Source organism: Pelobates fuscus, chromosome 1 (assembly GCF_036172605.1).
Source record: "Pelobates fuscus isolate aPelFus1 chromosome 1, aPelFus1.pri, whole genome shotgun sequence".
Classification (NCBI taxonomy): domain Eukaryota; kingdom Metazoa; phylum Chordata; class Amphibia; order Anura; family Pelobatidae; genus Pelobates; species Pelobates fuscus.
In genome coordinates this window covers 404,717,048-404,739,741 of record NC_086317.1, presented here as the reverse complement: position 1 = coordinate 404,739,741, position 22,694 = coordinate 404,717,048, and the positions used below count along the sequence as shown (strand labels likewise).

At 37.9% G+C, this 22,694-nt stretch overlaps 1 protein-coding gene across 1 annotated transcript in view; it reads right to left on the bottom strand.

Moving 5' to 3' along the window:
* The window catches only part of SCN8A (sodium voltage-gated channel alpha subunit 8), a 143,490-nt gene that overhangs the window by 86,976 nt on the left and 33,820 nt on the right, over positions 1–22,694 (bottom strand). The window contains exon 2 of the mRNA XM_063428129.1: positions 17,875–18,204. Coding sequence (XP_063284199.1) covers positions 17,875–18,150 — 276 coding nt within the window. The 5' untranslated portion in view covers positions 18,151–18,204. The remainder of the gene's footprint in view (positions 1–17,874; positions 18,205–22,694) is intronic.

Sequence of the window (22,694 nt, the reverse complement as noted above, 5' to 3'; positions counted from 1 at the left end):
CACATTTGTTTGTGTGTGAAAAAAGTAAAAAAACTAAATTGAACGCTAATTTTGGCCAGTGTTTGTGACTAAGTGGTTACTAAAAAAGACTGGACATACCCCATTTGCAATATCTTGGGTTGTCTTCTTTTGCAAATGGTATGCCATCATGGGGGTAATTCTCATTCCTGGGCTACCATACGCTCTCAAAGGCAACGTAACCAACCTGGCCATTTTCAATGTAAAAATATTTGACCCATATATTTGACCCTGTAACTTTCAAAAACACTATAAAACCTGTACAGTGCTGTTTGTGTGTGAAAAATGCAAAAAAAGTCACTTTCACTGACAATATCATCGCTGTGATATGTTTTACTGTTTTGAATCACTAATATTTGTGTTCAGCAAAGTCTCCCGAGTAAAACAGTACCCCCCATGTATAGGTTTTAGGGTGTTGTAGAACGTTACAGGGTAAAATACAGTGCTAGCAAATTAAATTCTCTGGACTTTCGACCTAGGTTGGCAGGCAGGTCCCTCAAATTGCAATCAATAAAATTACTTAATTATGTAAAAATATTACATAAATACACACGTAGAATTTAAATATATATGCATATTTATATATTTGAAGTCTACGTGTATATTTATACAATTATTTAGGTAATTTTGTATATGGACATATGTATAGTTCGTATTCTTTTTATTTATTTATAAATACATAGATATATATACAATTTCATTCTAAGTGTATTTTGATGTAAATATATATATATTAATATCAAAATACAGTTAGAATAAAATTTCATATAGATATATAATTTTTTTACATTTTTTTATTATTATTTTTACATTTTTTTATTTAATTTAAATTACTTATTATTTGTATTTTATAATAATATATATATACAATATATATAGTTATTATATATATTATATATATACACGTGTGTAATTTAATTATAAGTGTATTTTTATATTAATATATGTACATATTAATATAAAAATACACTTAGTATGACATTATATATATATGATATATAGACATATATTATATAGATATGATATATGTCTATATATCATATATATATACACATATATAATACTTTTTTTTATTAACTTTAACTTTATTTTTTCTTTGATTTTACACATGCAGGGAGACTGCCTGTCAGCACAGACAGTCCCCCTGTAGGCAGACACATGGACACCTATTGTGACCATGTGATCGCTGTGTTGAGCGATCACATGGCCCCAGGGGTCCTAATCTGCCGCGGGGAGACTGTCTGGGCTGCAGGCAGTCTCCCCACATCGCGAGCACCGCCGATCGCCATAGGGGGAACGACAGCGATCGGGTAAGTACATTGCACCGTTAGGACGGTTCAGGACCGTCATCGGTCAGCAATGCAAAAATGCAGATAACGGTCCTGAACCATCCTCGGTCCTTAAGGGGTTAAGGCTGTTAAAAAAAAAAATAAACCTAGAAAACGTATAATGTCACAAGACTGTCACTTCTTGGTATATATATATATATAGTGATCGAAACATTGATTTATTTTTTCCTGCGAATTTGAATACACTAAATTTTTTTCATCAAATCCAGAGAGTGCTCTCGTCATTTCTTATATAAATATAATATATATATACACACACATACGTTTTAATTGCATAAAAAAAGATTGGATCCTGCACCTTCCTCCTTTCCACTTCGACCTCCCGCACCCTCCCTCATTCCCCTTTACTGACCCTCACCTGTTCGGACTGCTGCCGTAACCCCCTTACTAACCAATCCACTAGTGACACACACAATATACAAAATAAACCCCCACACAGTCAACCACACACACATCTCCCCCCTCAATACAAAGAGGAAACCTACCCAACACCACACACACATATACCTTGGACTGCCTCCGAGCAAAAGATACGATCACCTACCTTGACCATACCTGAGCCTGGCCTTCAGATCTAGACACCTTGCAGGGCAAGATAACCGACGTAGCAAATACCTTGCCTACCCCTTCACAGCCCACTCTATAGCAATGCACTGCCAAAATTAGATAAGACATAACGCACAGTGCCACAAGGTCTTACCACTCACTCTAAGGATACACGAACAGGCCCACAACGCTGCAAGGTCACGGTATTGTAATAGGACCCAGGCGTTTGCAGGCACAAATTTATCCTGAAAATGTCAATGTTCATACCCATGTTACAAAGGTTACATATACAAAACCAGGAAATGTACTATGATACCAAGCAACTATATTATGTCATAATGCTGCCATTTCAAACTTTATAAATATGTTACAAAATGATACTTTCTCATTCCAAACTGCACTACTGGAGACAAAACATATTATCACTAAATGTACTAACCATGTCCAAAACCTTGAATAAAAAATAAATAAAAAAAGATTGGATTTTTTAAGTCCAGCCTCACCATTTAGCACCTGGCAATAAATGGGATTTTCAATTTGGGATTATATAAATATATTCTAAAGTATTTCTCAACAAAATGACACATCCAATTGAATGTGAGCTGTGATACAGGGGTTAAATATTTAGGATAGGAGAAAAACAAGGAAAAAATAAACATCATTTTTGGGGGTGAGGGGGGACAATGGCATGCCCACCGCCCTTACAATTTTTATTTAGAGGCCCTAGCCGCTGCCCATTGGTGGGAGCTGGGAGAAGCACTAAGTCCCCCTGTTATTCCAATTACGGCTCCCAGTTGCAGCTCATGGGTGGTGGTTGGGGGGACACTGGGTCTTCCCCAGTATTTTATTTAAAGCCCCCATTAGCCACCCATAGGGGACAAGGGGGCATTATGATATTCCCATTTTTAATTAATAGCAAGTGATTTGTCCACCCCCTATGTTTAAATATTTTGAAATCCCCCACCTGATGGCCACAGGTGGGGACATGGTGGGTAGAGTATGTCACCCCTGAAATACCTACATACAGCCCCACCATGGAGCACGTCACCCATTAATAATTTTTTTTTAATATATTAGCCTAACCATGTGGGCACAGGGGGTGGGCTGCCTGTTCTTTAACTTGGGGTCACAGAGATGGTGGGGTGTTAATAGAGGGCCATAGAGATTAACGGTCAGCTAATTCGAACCAAATCTCTATAGGTCAGAATTTTCTATCCCCCCCCCCCCCCTCCCCAAACAACATAATGTAAAGACTGAATATTCTTTTCATATACAATGTTAGATGTGCAGATGTAAATAAATAAGTAACCATGCTATTTGTGCAAATGCACTGGCATAGTTGTAGCAGGATTATTTTTATATGTTTCATTGATATGTATATATAAACAGCCCTCACGGTTTTTATATGTATATTTGGGATTCTAGGCCAACTCCCATGGATTTGTATCCCTCCATGTCACAGATGCCTCAAACCAGGGCCCTATTTAACTTTGCCTTGCAGAGAATCCCAGAAGGATGGGTTTCCCTAGTAAATTGGTTAATCTCATAAATTCAGACATTAGGTTGCTGGAACAGAATCTGCCAAAATGGTGTAGATAGATAGATATATATATGTAGAGATTGTAGCCGTATTAGTCCAGTGATATATACATTCATCTGTACATCTGTCAGTGGTTTTAATGTTGTGAGTGACCGGTGTGTGTGTGTGTGTGTATATATATATATATATATATATATATATATATTGACAGTGACAGATGACATGAATAACATTATATCGTTACATTATATCGTTACATTGGCACTTGTCAGTGGGTGGGATATATTAGGCAACAAGTTTTTGTTCATGTGTTGGAAGCACTTTGCACAGGATATGCTCAGAGGTCTTGTGGAATCCATGATGCATCAGAGCTGTTTGGCAGCATGAGGGGGGACCTACACCATATTAGGCAGGTGGTTTTAATTTTGTGGTGAGGATATGCCGCGGCAATAGTCGAGCGAGAAGGAGAATGAGCAAATCTCCTTCTCGCCAGAGCACACCAATTGTAACATTACTGACACAGGGATCCAGCAGTGTCGCCCCTCTCGTGTCTGCCGCCCTGAGGCCATGGCGTTGGCGGCCTTATTGGAAATCTAGCTCTGTAAACAGATAGCAGCACAGCCATGTCAGGAAGCAATGCAATGCATCAACGACTACCCAAATCAAATACCAATCTTAGAAGAGATTAAGCATGCATAATATTGATAGTTTGAGAGAATTGATTCCAGCATGATATGATGTGGAGCATCCCCAATGTAGGGGCTTGTAAATGACTGATTTCTAGTATTGGCCATCATATTATATGACTAAATGTACGCTCACCAAACCATTAAGAGGCACACAATGGAAATTATGGAACATGCAATAATGATGCTCTGCAAAAGCAATTTTTGCACTGATAAGGCTTGCTTAATTTGTGCTCTTGATAGACAGACAATACGATAATGAGATGGCTGTTGGAGATATAACACCACTTTACATATACAGCAAATTGGAAAGAAAACTGGAACTGTAGCAGTTTTGTTATAGGAAGTATAGTCTCCCCAATTTTCTTTTTTTAAGTTGTTATGCTTTCTCCAATGATTAAGGAAAGTTTGATGTCCAATTCCAATAGTATTTTTTTTTTCCTGGCAAGCTTTACCAAAATGCACCTCTTTCCCGGGTCCTATAAAAGTAGGTTAGAATTTTATTAGGTCTGAGTGTCTCATAAGCTTGAGAGCTTTCTGTTAGTCTCTGTTACAGGCAGGTTATTTCCCAGCTACATTGATAGTAATAGGACCACGGTCATTATGTAATTATGAACACACTACGCACAATACAAGCTTTTCAACCACTCTTATTGTGTAAATGTAAACAAATATGACATCCGGGATATACTTAAACAAAAAGGTAAGTCAGTTTACATTATGTGCATGCATTTGGATCAGGCTAACTCAAAAATTGGTACTTTATTTTGTATATATAAAGATTATCACACTTGCCAAATGTGGTTGTTTTAATTGCTTCACTTGCAATGTTGTGTTAAAGCCATGCAAAAAAAAATAATAATCAAATGCTCAAAAAAAAAATTTACAACGAATGTAAAAAAAAAATATTAAAAGTTGTTTAATGATGTGATCATATTGGCATCCATTTTGGGCTTAGTAACAAAGTACTGGGGTCATATTCTACATGGCCCCAAAATAGCTCTAATAGGAATTTTTATATCATGTGGACAAAAACTGTAGTGAATTACAATTGTAATTCATTAATTATTTCAGCAGGGCAATCTCTGTGTGAAATCAGCTGAAAAGCACTGTAAAGTTTTAAAGACAGCAATTATCAAACAGCTTGCCTTAAGTAAAAAAAAAAAGTTAAAGTATCATACATGTACTTTACAATGAACACGTAACATAAATATTATTTTGGCTACAACCAGCCTGCGCGGTCCTTTCTACTTGCAACACATAAGCAATAAGTGCTAAATTAGTATGGAAAACCAGAGGAAGGAAATGGGTAATAGGCTATTGGCAAGCTCTGATAACAGGCCATCTTTCAGCAATACTATCTTGTGTATCCATGGGAAAGAGTGGGATTTCATTACTGCTGGTATTCTTCTACATAAAACTGTTGTGGATGTGAATTTTGGGGAATTTTGTGCAGATTTATTACCATACAAAAAAGCACCTTTGCCATATGAATGAGAAGAGGAGACTGCATGAGCTGTGTAAACATTGCCCTATAAAAGTGGACGTTTTTAAATTTGGGTATACTGTAAGTTATTAATAAACTGCTAAAGAGTCACTAGGCAAGTGCAGAATAGACGATTTCCCAGGTGTAAACAACGAGAAATGTTCTCCCACCTTAGATGGTGTGTCACTGTGTAAATATAGAATTAAATTAAATAACTGCGACCCCCAATGAACCAGAAAGTGCTCATAGCAGGCTATGCAAATTAATCACTCAGTTAGACCCAAACTAAACAATCATTATGTCCTTGAAACCACCTTGAATAAAAGTGATTATGTGCCAGTTGTTCACACCCAGTCACCTTACTGCTCTCCCAAGTGTGCCACCATTATACATTATTCATATTACATGTATTCCCTATGTGTGTGTAGGTAGTGGTGTTTCACAATATTTATTCAGCCAATTACAAGTTCTACTTACAATGCTGCAGAACTAAACATACCTCTGTAACTGGCACACAATGAATACACATTGTCCTTGGATAGCAGCAATGGCCAAGTAATGTATACTTTGACGGACTAAAGTTTGCCCAATGTTAGAATGTGTATAGTTGGGTAGAATGAGTAGTGAGAACACCGGAGTAACATGCTGTTTAACATTTACATAAATTCCCTAATACTGTGAAAGGTAAAGAAAAAAGAAGGATTCATCTCAAACCTGACAAAGGAACACATAGCAGATTGCAATGAACAGCACCATGTAACCAAAATGTTTTGGATGTTTTTCTGGCCACATGATCTGAATAATACTAAGAGCAGAAACTGACAATATAATCTCATAAAATCTGACTGTAAATCTCAGAACAGGAACCTGGAAAAGCTGGACTGGCTAATAGTAGGCTGGGTGACAAAAACAGACTTGAATAGTGGAAGGCTTACGTTGAAAGATCAGCAGGAACCAAGGGCAACAGAACATTGTGGACTGGAGTAAGATAGTTGGGAGCAAGAGCTAGTGGTTGGGAGAATATTATAACTGAGCAGTGCACCATTAAAGGCATGAGTCATACTGTAAGATGCCAACAAGCTTTGCTTGGGCTTAACTGGGAATTATGCAGACTACCTTGTATCTAATAAGTGATGCAGTCAAGTTATTATCTCCACCAATAGGGGAAAGTGGCAAAAATAACAAAAGAACAAGAGTCTATAGGAGGTGGGGTATAAAACACATTAGGACAGGAAATGGCAATCAAATAAGGTGGGAGTGAAGCAGAGCTGGATGAGAGAGTAGAGTGTTGCCCTTTAGGAGAGAGCAAGAGACAGGTATGTGAGGTAGAGGTTACTCTGGGAGGCCATGAGCTTTCCTAAAGAGATGGGTTTTAAGGCATTTCTTAAAAGATGCAAGACTAGGGGATAGTCTGATGGCGGTAGTCAGGCTATTCCATATGAAGGGAGACGCCCACTAGAAGTCCTGCAAGCGTGAGTTGGCTGTACGGGTACAAGCAGCAGACAGGAGAAGGTCACAGGCAGAGCGGAGAGACCGAGAAGGGGCATACCTATGGATCTGCGAAGAGATATAAGAGGGGCTAGAATTGCTCAGTGCTTTATTAGGTATGGGTTAGCACTTTGAATTGCCTCCTATAGGATACAGGAAGCCAATTTAAGGACTGACAGAGGGGTGAAAGGACCGACTAGAGAGGAAAATCAGTCTGGCGGCAGCATTCATTACAGACTGTAGCAGGGCAATACAACGTTTGGGAAGACCAATTAGAGGGTTACAATAATCCATGCAGGAAATTACTAGAGCATGGACAAGCTCCTTGGTAGCATCTTGCGTAAGAAAGGGGCGGATGCAGGCTACGTTTTTAAGATGGAATCCACAGGATTTGGCAACATACTGGATGTGAGGCTCAAAGGTGAGGCCAGAATCAAGTATGACGCCAAGGATGGACATATGTGGATATAACTAACTTGAAGGGAGAGTGAAAGAGAAAAATCAGTATTAGGAGGAGGAAAGACAAGGAGCTCAGTTTTAGAGAGATTGAGTTTCAGAAAGCGGGAGGACATCCAGTCAGAGATGGAAGAAAGGCAAGCAGTGACACGTTGCAGGACGGCAGTGGAGAGGTCCTGGGAGGAGAGATGTATCTGGGTGTCATCAGCGTACAGGTGGTAGTGGAATCCAAATAAGGCAAATTTTGCCAAAGAGAGGCAGTATAAAGAGAAATTAAAAGGGGACCAAGGACAGAGCCTTGGGGGACTACAACCGAGACAGGACGAGGGGAGGAGGTATCATTAGAAAAGGAGACACTGAATGAGCGTTGGGAGAGATAAGAGGAAAACCAGGAGAGGATAGAGTCACAGAGACCGAAGAGTTTGAAGAAGTAAAGCATGATCAATGGTGTCAAAAGCAGCAGAAAGGTCAAGAAGAATTAGTATGGAGTAGTGGCCTTTGGATTTAGAATGAAGAGATATTAATATATTACTGGGGAGAGGGTGAGTAGGGGAGAGAGCAAAATATTCGTATCATAACATTTTGGCTTCAGTACATGCAAAAGGGAAATTAAAGTATAGAGATTTGTTTTAAGTATTTCCAACAAGGGAAATCAAAAACTTTCATTTATAAGCACAAAAGAAGGTATAGAATATTCTATATATTGGCTGCCTACCATTAGAAATCTCATCTGATCATTATCTACTGGTGAGGTCAGCAATAAATTGGATTAGCTGGCTAAAAAAAACAAAAAACTACCACAAATAAATAAATAAAAACAGAAGGAAAATTTGGGAAAATGGCAGGTTTTATGCATTCTTTAGGGAATTTTGCATTTCTGATGATAAAGGTTAAATGAATATACATACTGAATATTTCTGTTGTATGACTTTTGCAATGTCTGCTCATTAGGGCATATATCCAAAGTGTCCCTATTTAAGAAGGACAGTCACTATTTTGAGGTCAAATCCATCTGTCTCTCTTTTCTATGAAAACTTAAAACATAGATACATAGAATGTGACGGCAGATAAGAACCATTCGGCCCATCTAGTCTGCCCAATTTTCTATAATTTATATAAATTAGAAAAATGGTCAGAGCTGTGGCAACTGATCTTTAATGTGGATAAGTGCCAGATAATGCATCTTGGGCATAAAAACCCATGGGCAGAGTATAGAATATTTAATACCCTACTAACCTCAACGTCTGAGGAAAGGGATTTAGGGGTACTTATTTCAGATGACTAAAAGGTAGGACAATGTAATAGTGCAGCAGGAAATGCTAGCAGAATGCTTGGTTGTATAGGGAGAGGTATTAGCAGTAGAAAGAGGGAAGTGCTCATGCCATTGTACAGAACACTGGTGAGACCTCACTTGGAGTATTGTACGCAGCACTGGAGACTGTATCTCCAGAAGGATATTGATACCTTAGAGAGAGTTCAGAGAAGGGCTACTAAACTGGTTCATGGATTGCAGGATAAAACTTACCAGGAAAGGTTAAAGGATCTTAACATGTATAGCATGGAGGAAAGACGAGACAGGGGTGATATGATAGAAACATTTAAATACATAAAGGGAATCAACACAGTAAAATATGAGACTATATTTAAAAGAAGAAAAACTACCACAACAAGAGAACATGGTCTTAAATTAGAGGGGCAAAGTTTTAAAAATATTTTCAGGAAGTATTACTTTACTGAGAGGGTAGTGGATGTATTGAATCACCTTCCAGTTGAAGTGGTAGTGGTTAACACAGTGAGGGAGATTAAGCATGCGTGGGATAGGCATAAGGCCAACCTAGACTTAAGATAAGGCCAGGGACTAATTAAAAGTATTTCAAAAATTGGGCAGACTAGATGGGCCGAATGGTTCTTATCTGCCGTCACATTCTATGTTTCTAGAATGAATTGCAACCAGTTTCCATTCCTTTCTAAAAAGGAAGGGTTCAAAATCCTTGCCTGGAAATTATAGACCTGTGAGCTTAACTTCTGTGACTGGGAAATTATTTGAACGGCTATTAAGGGATAATATTCAGGAATTCATTGGGAAGAACTGTGTTATTAGCAATAATCAGCATGGTTTTATGAAACATAGGTCATGTCAAACTAACCTAATTGCATTCTACGAAGAAGTAAGTAGAAATATAGATCAGGGTGTTGCAGTGGATGTGATCTACTTGGATTTTGCCAAGGCATTTGATACAGTTCCTCACAATAGGTTAGTCTTCAAACTAAAAGAAATTGGTCTAGATGAATATTCTTGTTCTTGGGTAGAACACTGGCTTAAGGATAGAGTACAGCGAGTTGTCATAAATGGTAAATTTTCAAGCTGAACAAAAGTGGTAAGTGGTGTCCCTCAGGGTTCTGTTTTGGGACCGCTTCTATTTAACATATTTATAAATGATCTTGAAATGGGCATTGAAAGCCATGTATCAGTGTTTGCAGATGACACAAAACTTTGTAAAGTAATAATATGTGAGCAGGATATTGCCTTGCTGCAGAGGGATTTGGATAGATTGGGGGACTGGGCACTAAAATGGCAGATGAAATTTAACGTAGAAAAATGCAAAGTTATGCACTTCGGGGTTAAGAATGCACAAGCAATTTACACCCTAAATGGTAGTGAACTAGGGATAACCACACACGAGAAGGATTTGGGAATTGTTATAGACAACAAATTAGGTAGCAATATGCAATGTCAATCTGCCGTTGCTAAGGCCAGTAAGGTTTTGTCATGTATAAATAGGGGCATAAATTCTCGAGATGAAAATATAATTTTGCCTCTTTATAAATCGCTGGTAAGACCACACCTTGAATATGCTGTGCAATTTTGGGCACCTGTTCTAAAGAAGGATATCATGGCACTAGAAAAAGTGCAGAGACCAGCTACAAAATTGATAATAGGAATGGAGCATTTTAGTTATGAAGAAAGGTTAAAAAATGTAAATCTCTTCAGTTTGGAAAAACGGCGCCTTAGAGGGGATATGATAACATTATACAAATATATTTGGGGCCAGTAAAAACCATTATCTGGAAATCTATTCATAAACAGGGCTATACATAGGACACGAGGTCACACATTTAGGCTTGAAGAAAGGAGATTTCATCTAAGGCAAAGAAAAGTTTTTTTTTACAGTAAGAGCAATAAGGATATGGAATTCATTGCCGGAAGAGGTGGTTTTGTCAGAGATGTTTAAATTGCAATTGGATAAATACTTGCAAAAACATAACATACAGGGATACAATTTCTAATTAGTGGGCTAATAGCTGCTTGATCCAAGGAGACATCTGACTGCTATTTTGGGGTCAAGAAGGAATTTTTTCCTAGTTTGTTGCAAAATTGGAAGCGCTTCAGACTAGGTTTTTTGCCCTCTTTTGGATCAACAGCAAAAGCATATGTGAGGAAGGCTGAACTTGATGGACGCAAGTCTCTTTTCAGCTATGTAACTATGTAAGTATATACTGTGTAGGTTGACTTTACATATTGATCTTATAAGGGATGTGGGATGGTAGGTGATGAATTAAACTTGAAGTACTCCAGAATAAATGAGGACATATGATAATGTGTGGAAGAAATTGACAAAAGACCTTCATTAATGCACTAAACACAGTTATTGCAAGTGGGGAAACATTAACTGCAATAAATATCAGGTTGTGATCCGCTCAAGACATTGTGCAAATTATACATTTAACTAAGAGATTAGGCATAACCTGAATAGTTTTGAATACTGGAAGGTTGCATGGGCCAATCCATAATAGAGTTGATTATGACATTAAATTTACTGCATACAAGTTAAGCATTACAACTCTTGACTGGGTCTGACAATACATGTAGGAAGGTAAACCTAAATGATGCTAGGAGGCGCATAATGATTTTTTTTCTCAAATACTCTAAGCTGGCAATTAAACCTATTACTAATAGTCCATGAAACTAAATAAAGAGCACTGATCAGCATTGGTATAAATAGGGTCATTCACATCTCATAAATCTCCCGTTAACCAAACCTGCTGAAACAATCCAAGCATTCTTTACTACCAATTTATAACATACAGAAATGCTTATTTTGTGTAAGCTCTTGGAAAAAGCAATAAATGTGACGTACAGTAAACCAGAGATAAAGAATGCAAACTTTGTCACACAAGAGCTCTTACTAAAGGTCGTACTTTGCCCAAACTGTCCGACCTTTAATTTGCCAGGAAATCAGCTGAATACAGGTGCTTATATGGTGTATTTTGAGCAGAACACTGTCACAACATAATGGAATACAAAAAAAAACTCCTAGTAGAATGCTATGCATCTATCACAGCATTCAAACACCGTATAGAACTCTGAACTAGGACTTTGCTCCTGATTATAGCAGTAGTAATTGGATGAACGGATTTTAACAGACACCATGCTGTACAACGATGTTTAACTCTTAATGCCAAAAAAATACCTGGAGTTAATATATTTCATACAAAAGTTCTCAAATGAACCATGTTTGTATAGTTACCAGTGCAGATTTGATTTAATGCATGATTTTGAAACGTATTCCTTCTTGCGGATTATTGTACTTTTAATATTTGCAACCAGATGACAATTTCATATTTAAAATAATAACTTTTCAGATTAGTTTAACAGTTATATCAGAACTGATTTTGTGATATACCATTACAAATACATAGATAATGATGAAAACATTGCAACATGCACAATCTCCAGTTTAATAGTCAGTCACTCATATTTGGAGAACAATTTAAATTGTTTTATTTAACTAAAATAATATTACATAGCATGCATATTCTTGTATCTGCTTAAAGGAACACTATAGTGTTAAAAGCACAGTTTAGGTGTCGTGATACCTCCCTTAAATTTACCTTATTTCCAGCGCTGTGCAGGTCAGTCGTGGCAGGTCCCTCACCTCCTCCCCTGGCTGAGATTATCAAAATTGAGGAACGCATTGGGAGGCAATTGTGCACTGCGCTAATTGAATCAATGCATCTCTATGAGGAACGTTCAGCATCCCCATGCAGAGTGTGGAGAAGCTAAACATCCCCCCAGAAGCACCTCTAGTGGCGGACTAGAGTAATATATACACTGTCTTTTCTCTAAAAAGGTAGTGTTTACATTAAAAAGCCTGCAGGGACAAGCAGGAGACACCAGAACAACTACATTAAGCTGTAGTTGTTCTGGTGGCAATAGTGTTTCTTTAAGCATCAGTGTCTGTTACAAAATACAAAACATATTTTATAAAACCTGAACCGAAATGGTATGTGCCCTGTTACCTGGGGTCTACCCTGGCTGCCAAGCTTTCTTTGATTGTGTATGATGCACATCCGGCTTCTGCAGAGCTGCAGAAACCAGATAGCAATCCAACCGGTCATTCATTGGCTGAAAAAAATCAGTTAAGCCCTCCAATGAATGACCCACTGTGCAACTAATACCGGTATGTACAGAGCTGGCATTACTCTTGTTCCAGGCTGGAATTTGACATACTAATGATAATGCTGGAGGTGTAAATTATACCTCTAACAATAATGTAAAATATCTCAGTATGTGCAGAGTTTCTTATTGAAAAGCTGCACATACAGACTCCATGTACCATGACCACTTTAAAATCACTGGGGTGATCATCGTGCTTGGTTTTACCATTTAAGACAAACTATTCATTGTGTGTACCCACATTTCACCCACATCACTAAACACCACAAAGGGGAAAAAATACTAAAATTTAACAACAAAAAAAACAGATTGAAGAAACACACTTTCCAAATTGGGGTTGGTCCATCATATTTGACACTTCTGAAGGTATACTGAAATGTTAGCTGTTACAATTGACAATGATGTTTAAATACATTGTGCTTCAATCAGCATCTTACAATGAAGAATTCCATCCTGAGTTTCATCATGTATCATATAATATGCAATCACCGAGTCACCCGTTTGCTGCATCCCGATCACCAGAACATGATTGATAACAAAACTTTTACATGTGTCTAGCCAGGATCTCTTTATATACAATGAACATTATGGAAGTAAACTGATAAGCCACATACTGGGCAGTGATTATTAATATAATAACAAAACAATATTTAAGCAAATGTATTGATCATCATGTTCTTGAAACACTTATTGGCCTAGTAGAAGAGTTTGGGGGAAAGAAATGTTTTTTGCAGTTCTGTCTAAATTTGAATTTTATTTCCCTAAAATCAGCATTAAAAGAGAATGAAAGTTGAAAATACAGTGTTTGTTTAGTCACTTTATGGAAACAATTACCCTTGAACATATTAAATTGTCTTACCTGTAGTTGACATCTTTCAACTAAACATATTCAATAATAAAATAACGTCTGTAAACAGTTAAAAGTACAATGAAGGAAACAAATAAACTGCGTTTCCATACCAAAGGTTCATTTTTGCAATTATTGGCAATTGTGACATGGGTACAGGTGGATGAGCTGATAAAGAAGATGGCTGTGCCCTCCAGGGACAGCTTCAAGCATATCTACCTTTTGCTTCCCCCATGACCACTGCATACCAAGTGGGCATGTCAACGTCAGGGTCTTATGTGCAGTGTAAAATTTGCAGAAACTATATTTTATTGCTGGCTGATCCATGGATATTTTTTATGTTATTACAATTAGCGGTGTATGGATTTTTGCAATTCTCCTTGTCTAGCAAAGGCAGTGAAATGTATTCACTAAACTATGGAAAAAAAAAAACATTGATTGGAATTTTAAAGTTTGGGCCAAAATAGACAAGCTGAAGATATAACAGGGTTTGTTGACTTTTGGCCTAAAATGTGCACTTTTGTTGAGTGTAATGTGAATTCCACTCCATAAAGAATCTCTCACTCATAGTTGATCTATAGTGCTCTATATCACAGTACCAACTTATTGGTCTGAATAATAGACTGTAATTCAGATGGCCAAACTCATTACTCTTTTGGTGGGCTGTTTTTCACTAGAACTTAAGTGTTTAAAAATTAATATCCAGATTTGATGTCATAACTCAATGAAGTACTATCCAACCTCGTTAATATTAAAGAAATATGCAAGGACATTTATTGCTAGTTGATATAAATACCTTTTCTCAAAACTAAAAATCATCAAAAAACTAAAATCATTCATGCTAGGTATAGTAAGCTCTCACCAAACCAAGAAGCTCAATATATAAACATGTTGGGACTAAACAGTATTCTACATGTAGAGTATCACCCTGGCTGATCTAGAGTTCATGAGCTGACATATGCTCCAGGAGCCATCTGCATGGCGGGCCCGAGGCTTTGCGGGAAGTAGTGGACTCATGGTTAGCCAATGCTTGATCTGCTGTGTCGGTGTGACAGGGCACAAGTGTCCGCCAGGGCAGGGATTCGGGTGATGTCTCTCCAGGTGTATCTCTGGACTCCTCGTTGGTTTCTTTTGGGCTGCTTCCTTGTCGGGTTAAGATTGCCACTTCTGGGCATCAGGAGGTAAGTGTCCACCGGGATGGGTATTTGGACGCTGTCTAATATGGTATGCTGCCGGGTGCCATTGTTTCGGGGCCGCCGCACTGCTGGGTGTGCGTAGGGTGAGGATGTGGTCGGCCCTGCTGTGGGAGTACCGTGCTCGGTGGCGGGGTCGGTAGTCACTGGCAGGAGTAAACGCTGTGCGGTGTCCCGTTCTACCAGTTCAGCAGCCGTTATGGATCCGGCTAGGCCTCCGCCGCTGCTCGCCTTTGACATGGCTCGTTGAGTGGACGGGTAAGAGATCGCCTGTTGGGCTGTGATGCATGGTAGGAAGGCCACGGACTGCTCTGGCTCCTTGGGTTGCTCTGAGCTCTGTGAGAGAGCAGTCCCTTCCGCTGACTCCGGCGCACATGGCATCCGCCATCATGCGTGCCGCGCTTGGGCCTTCGAGCGGAGTGGTAGTGTCTTTGGACCCTGGTTGGATAGCCTTGGGGTGAGGTCCGGGATCACCCCCACCGGTCCATAGGGGGGGGAACAGGGCACTGGATCTGGGCCTCTGGGCACTATAAGCTAGGATAGTGTGGCAGTGGCCGTCCGCCCCTCTTACCGCTGGCATAGGCCCCAACTTGGTCGTCAAAGGCCTCACCTCCAGGGGACTGAAGCTTGAAGAGCCAGCCTCACCCTGGATCCAGTGTCCCCGTAGCACTGAGGACCATCACTGTCGGTCTGTATTTTTTCATGTTTTAGAAGCTTAAATGTGTGTGAGTTGCAGGAGCTGATCTCGCTTGCGACCATCCATCTAGGTGGTCCAGCCCCACCCCCCTCCAAAATAATTTTCCTCCAAAATCCAGGAATGAAGCAGAGCACAACAAACTAACATACATATTAAGGGGACACTACAGTCAGCAAAAACTTTGCTTGAGGAAGCACTTTGTTTTTTGCCTCTGAAGTTTCACTGCTCAATTCTCTGCCATTTAGGTGTTAAATCACTTTTGTTTCTGTTTATGTAGCCCCAGCCACCCATTACCTGGCAGTGACTGACACAGCCGGCATGAAAACAAGATGGTTTCACTTTCATGTTACTAACTTTAAATGTTTTTATCTCCTGCTCTGTAAAGTGAATTTGAATTACATACAGGACGCTCCTGCAGGGTCTATCAAGCTATTATCAGAAAAGGAGATAAGAAATTCTAAATTAAACATAAGTGTAAATATTACACGACTCTTCACAGGAAGTGTTTAGGAAGGCTAATGCAGAGAGGTGTGCCTATGGTTGCATAAACAAAGTGAGAATTAAGGCTGCAGGAGCATGATCTATACACAAAAACTAATTCAATAAGCTAAAGTTTTGGTGACTATAGTATCCCTTTATCTAAACACATGTGGTTGTATTCCAGGCTGGAGTTAACCTTTTTTTAATGTATCATATGGATAATTAATTTTAAAAATGCACCAAATTACATTACAATGATAAAGAACAAGTAATTTCTTGTGAGGCAAATCCTCAAGTTTCCCATATTCTGCAGTGAGATCTTAAAAACTGTTTCAACCTAACCTGGTGTTTCTATAGTTTTCTACTAAAGCTTTATGTACATTTCATGAACGCTTACATAAGAAACCTGCAAAGCAAACAATTATCTTCATTCTTAAAAAAAAAAAAATGCACTGTATGGACACTGTTCTAATAAAAAAAAAAAGCAAATGTCTTAATTTGCAGTTTCCATAAATGACACTAATTGTCGTGGTGTTTTCCTTTTTCAACCAGTGAATTAAACTCACTGTGTGTCACTACACTATGCACTATAGATGTTAGATTAACAATTTTTAATGACATTTGTTGATTATTTGAGTACTGAACACATCTTTTTATTTTTTGCTCAGTTAAGATGATGGGTTACTGCCTATCTGTATTAAAGGAACACTCCAAGCACCATAACCACTGCAGTGTCCTGGTTTTACAGGCGTTCCATAGCCTTCCTTCATTCTAAGTAGTAGGTTTTTGAATGGTTTGAAATCTTACCTGGGGTTCACCGGGCTCTGTTCACTGCCTCCACTACTTCCAGCTGGAGCCATTCTGAGCTAAGACTTGCAGTACAGGGCTAGCTCATTGGCTGAAAGTGACATCTTTGAGGGTAGTGGAGGCAAGGAGCAGTGCTCACTGGTAAGAAGTCAAGCATGTAAAACTGTTTAAATACTTACAAAGGGAAGCTAACAGGTCGCTCCTGGCACCATAACCACTACATCACAATGTTGTAGTTATGGTGCTTTGAGTGTTGCTTTGAAAGCAGGCAAAGAGAGAAAGTTGGAAGCTGCATTCCTGTTGGGCTTTTTGTTATTATGTGTGCCTTAGAAATATAAGCATGCTTAATAGTATTTTTTTCTTTTGGAACATCGTATTTTCCTTACAGAGGAAAATATACTGAATAATGAATATGATGAACTGTATGAATCTTGACTCGAACATGGCATCTGTAGATTAAAAACAGTTATCTAAATAAGAACATTATCAGAAATCAATCAATCAATCAAACCTAGTAACCAAATAGTGGCTCCAAGTCTTCAAAAGCAATCTTGGCATCTGGGTCTTAAAACCTCAAAATAATAAACTTTCCTTGTACTTTCAGCAATACTGTGTATTGACTCAATTAATACATCCATATAATTAGTACTGCAGCAATAGGAGAACTATCTATGAAAAAAATATATATCAAATCGCTATGAACTATTAATACTCAATAAATGTTGCCCACTTAATTTTCTTGGTTCACCGTTTGCAAAAAAGGACATCAGAAGCAATAAACCTGCAATTCCATTGAATATTTTTTTTCCAGATGCAAACTCACTTTCTGGTTTAAATAAAAAGGGTCTAAGTCTTCGATTGGAACAGCAATCAGCGCTGAAGGAACATCGCCGTAGATAAACGGCACACCTTTGCCTGCTTCCAGGTCTTGGTTTGGTTTTGGTTTGTTTTCGTCATCATCGTCTCTGTGGCTACTGTCTGCCTTTGGTGGTTTTTTATTTTTCTCCTCGGCTATACGTTTTTCAATAGCAGCCAGTGATTCACGTGTAAAAGCTTTGAAACTGTCAGGGCCAGGTGGTGCCATAAGCGGAGCTGCCATCTTTTCATCCTGCAGCAACTTCTTTCGTTATAGAGCACCTGAGACACGTTAATTCTGCATAAACAAAAAGAGAAGTAACAATAAGATTCAAGAAAGCATACATTCAAACCATTGTAAACACGTATGTATTTCAAAAAGTAAAACATATTTTTCCTCTTCCAGAACATAAAATGCAAGTTATTAAACTGTTTCATATTCAATTATATGCATAAAATGTTTGTGTTTTGCTATACTTTAAACGACGTATGGATGTGAACACGTGTTCACTTCTTAGACAGTCAGACCAGTCTAAAAGCATTTAAAACACTTATTAGAATGTGCAAACTATATTAGTGCAGGAAATAAGACTTCCTATCAAACACTTTTTGGCACTATGAAAAAAATCAAACACAGAAGCACATATTTTATTAAAATATTTACATGTGGCTTTGCTTCCTGAAACACATAGCCAACTATGTTAGAAAAAAAAAATGTATATATTACATATACAACCAGTTTATCTGTTTGAATTTCTATAAAGGTCAGTGATATATCAGAAATGTGTAGTGAATACAGAGTAGCCTAAGTCATCACAGTAAGTAAAAAAAAAAATGGTACAGAAAATAAGACCATGGTCATCCACATATTATTAATAAAAAAAGATTATATGATAAACGCATAAAAAAGTTCATCAATAAGCCATAATTATTAATCTCTCCTGGTCATTTTTATTACAAATGTAAAGGATTACATAACTAGCTAATACCAGGCAGTGTGCTGGAAAAGTGTACATTTTTAGGAAGAAGACACCCCAGGGCTTGGATAACAGTAGGCAAATGCCTACAAGATTATTAATATATCAATATGTAAATAAGAAATGTGTTATTATAAAATAATGCTAAGAATAAGCTGGATTCTGGAGTGTAGAACTACATAACCCTTTTGCTACAGGTAACACTGGAATAATCATAATGGTGCATAGTTTAAATGTGTTACAACTGCAAACATGACTTGGTCTTCATCTCTAAATCTGAGGTGCTAAAAGGAACACTATAGGCACCCAGACCCCCTCAGTTCATTGAAGTGGTCTGGGTGCAGTGGCCCAGGTCCCTTAAACCTGTAAAGGTAATTATTGCAGCTTTTAATAAACTGCAATAATTACCTTTGAGGGTTAACTCCATCTCTAGCGGCTGGGGTACATTGACATTGTGGCAGGCTTATGCAATGTATGATCATATAATGTAACTAAATCCCCATTATTTTTTGCTTAGATAAGGTGTTTTTAAACAAAACCTTTTAAAAACTAATAAAATCTGTCAACATTGAAGTTGCTGTTTAGTAGATAGGAGAGTGCGCTGGATCTTGTGTATTGTTTATTGTATAATATGGCCCCCAGCAGCACCCCATTTAAGCATGTTCAGGTGAGTGCAACCACCCCCCCATGTTCCATATATATATATATATATATATATATATATATATATATATATATATATATATATATATATATATATATATATATATAATTTTTTTTTTTTTAGTAAATAAACCCTGTCAGTGTTCTGGATCCTCTAATGAATGTAATTTTAAGTAATTTGGGTATTTATGGTTTTATTTCAAATATATAAAGGTTTTCGGAAATGCCATTAGATCTTCTAATACTGGTAATATTTGTATCATTATCACTGCACCTTACTTGATTGCTCTTTTAATTTTTTTAAAATATATTCATTATTTATTACATAAATATTTATATAATACATATGTAATCAATACATATTTTTTAAAATAAATTATACAAAATACTGGCTTTTGTGTGGCTTTTCAATTAGAATTTTTTTAAATTTAGAACGGCAAGTCAATTTAGTAGAAAAAGCTCCAGGTACTTTCGTTTAGCATTGAAGACGTCATGAGAATAGTAAATGACTAACCAATTTCATCTTTACAGGAAATAGGACTTGATTTACAAAAAAAAAATCACTTTATGGACAGGGAGGTTGGTATTGACATGCTCTGCCGAGACTTCCTTCAATTATGAGATCAGCAAACATGAGCAACGTGCTTTTATTCATCTGATATTTAAGGAACCACAAAATGCATTAATTGTGCTTTCACATAGTCCGATTAATCAAGAAAAGCATATATATATATATATATATTTAATTTAAAAACAATTTGGACATATCTGTTTTTATACCTATATGCAATTTCTCGTTTCTTTATAAAATGATAGAGAGACATAAGTGTCACGCCAGAGGTGCATATTTAGGTGTAGCACTATAGAATATTGCAACTTAATGTGATTTGTATAATGCATAGATGAACTGGCTCCCTGGTAGAGGTGGTATTGTCAATTTAAGGGGTTAATTTGATTGTATGAGAGGTCAGAAGGTTTACAAACTAAATTCCTCTTTGAAGCTAGGAACCCAACCGGTAGCTACTCAAGAAGGTGTGAGTAGTCACACATAAGTGGCCTGGAAATCTGGTTTTAATATAAGCTAACTCTCTCATTTGCCATATGTCTAGATTCCCTCTTATATAGGGGGTCCTTTGATATGAAGGGCTATTAACCTTTAAGAAAACCCATGTGTTCCAGTATCATATCCAAAAGAAACATTAATACTTACCCACATATTAATAATTAAGCCTCATTTTTATTGTATTTAGATTGGGACAATTCAAATGTTTTGGCAGCTGTGACGTCTTTAGTGTCATGATGTCGGCGCGCACGTGCTCATCATTGAAAGGGGCGGAGCTATCGCGGCCAGTGCGAGAACCGCTGGAAACAAGAGAGGGACTTCTGGAAAGGTCCCCAACCTCCTGCAGGATATCTTCAGTGTGTGGCATAGCCTGTGCCAACACATACGGTACCCTGACACACACACACACTCTTGGAGTAGGGTGCGTTCATGACAATAAGAATTAAATGTTAAAGGGAATCCGAAATCAACAAAAGGTGCAGGTGACAAACATTCAGGCACATTTAAATTCATTCTATACATTGTGCTGAAAAAAAGTGCCTGCAAGTCTATTAAGATACTTACTTCAACATTCTGACTGTCATTGCACATCCATTGCCAGCAGAAAAGGGTCAAGCCATTCAGAGCCACACTAAATCCAGTATGCTTCAGATAATTTGTTTAAAACTTTTAAACACAAGTAACATGCAGGTTTTAATAAATAAATCTTTTTTTTTTTTTTTTTTAAACTAAATTGTAACAGGCTGCATCCGTGCTGTTTAAAGGACCACTATAGTGCCAGGAAAACAAACTCGTTTTCCTGGCACTATAGGGTCATTAGGTCCCCCTTATCCTCAGGCCCCCCTCTCGCTGGGCTGAATGGGTTAAAACCCCTTCAGCCTCTTACCTTTCTCCAGCGCTGGGCTCCCTCGGAGCTGGTGACCTCTCCTCCCCCTGCCAACGTAAGATCCAAATGCGCATGCACGGCAAGATCTGCGCTTGCATTCAAACCGCCCATAGGAAAGCATTACTCAATGCTTTCCTATGGACGTCCAGCGTCTTCTCACTGATTTTCACAGTATGAATCGCAGAAGCGCCTCTAGCGGCTGTCAGTGAGACAGCCACTAGAGGCTGGATTAACCCTCAGTGAAACATAGCAGTTTCCCTGAAACTATGTTTTCAGCTGCAGGGTTGAAAATAGAGGCACCTGGCACCCAGACCACTTCATTGAGCTGAAGTAGTCTGGGTGCCTATAGTGGTCCTTTAAGAATGATGATATTTAGGGGAATGTGTTGAGTAAGATGATAACATTAGAGGTACTTGGATGGAAAATATTGTTACTAACAAGCAGTGTAAATTTGAGATACACTGCTCTATATTAAAACTAATGCAGAGGAAGAAACTAAGAACTTTTCATTGAAATAAAAATTTTACAATACGTTTTGCTGCTCCCTGCATATGTATATTTAACTTCAGTCCTTAGATTAAGATGATTTAATTTTTCTATTAACCTATGAATAACAGAATAGTAATTTCTAACAAAAAATGGTTGACATTTGGTTAATCATGAACTGTAAAGTAGCAGGAATACGGTAAGCCAGTTTCTGACTCACTATTACACTCCCATATGTGACTACAGTAAATTACAGATATATAATAACTTACCTAAAATGTGTTTAAAGGACCACTAAAATCACCCAGACCACTTCCTCACAATGATGTGGTCTGGGTGGAGCGGTCGTGTCATTTTACTCCTACAAAGTAAAACATTGCAGTCTTATAGAAATGGCAATGTTTACATTGCAGGGCTAAATACACCAGTAGTTGCTGTCTTCCAGAAAGCCAATATAGGCATTCTTGCTGCACTGACAGAGTAAAACTTGCATCAGAAGCATTGGATGTGTGCATCAGATCCCCAGTGCTCATCATAGATTGGACCACTGATTGAGGAAGCACTGATTGAATCTTGATGTATCTCTTATGGTGTATACCACTATTCATTTCATTCTATAATATATATATATAAAACTGAGAATGGAAGCAGAAATGGCAGCAGGGGGTTTGTGGGACACAATGTACCTGAACTTGCCATTTAAAAAAAGGACA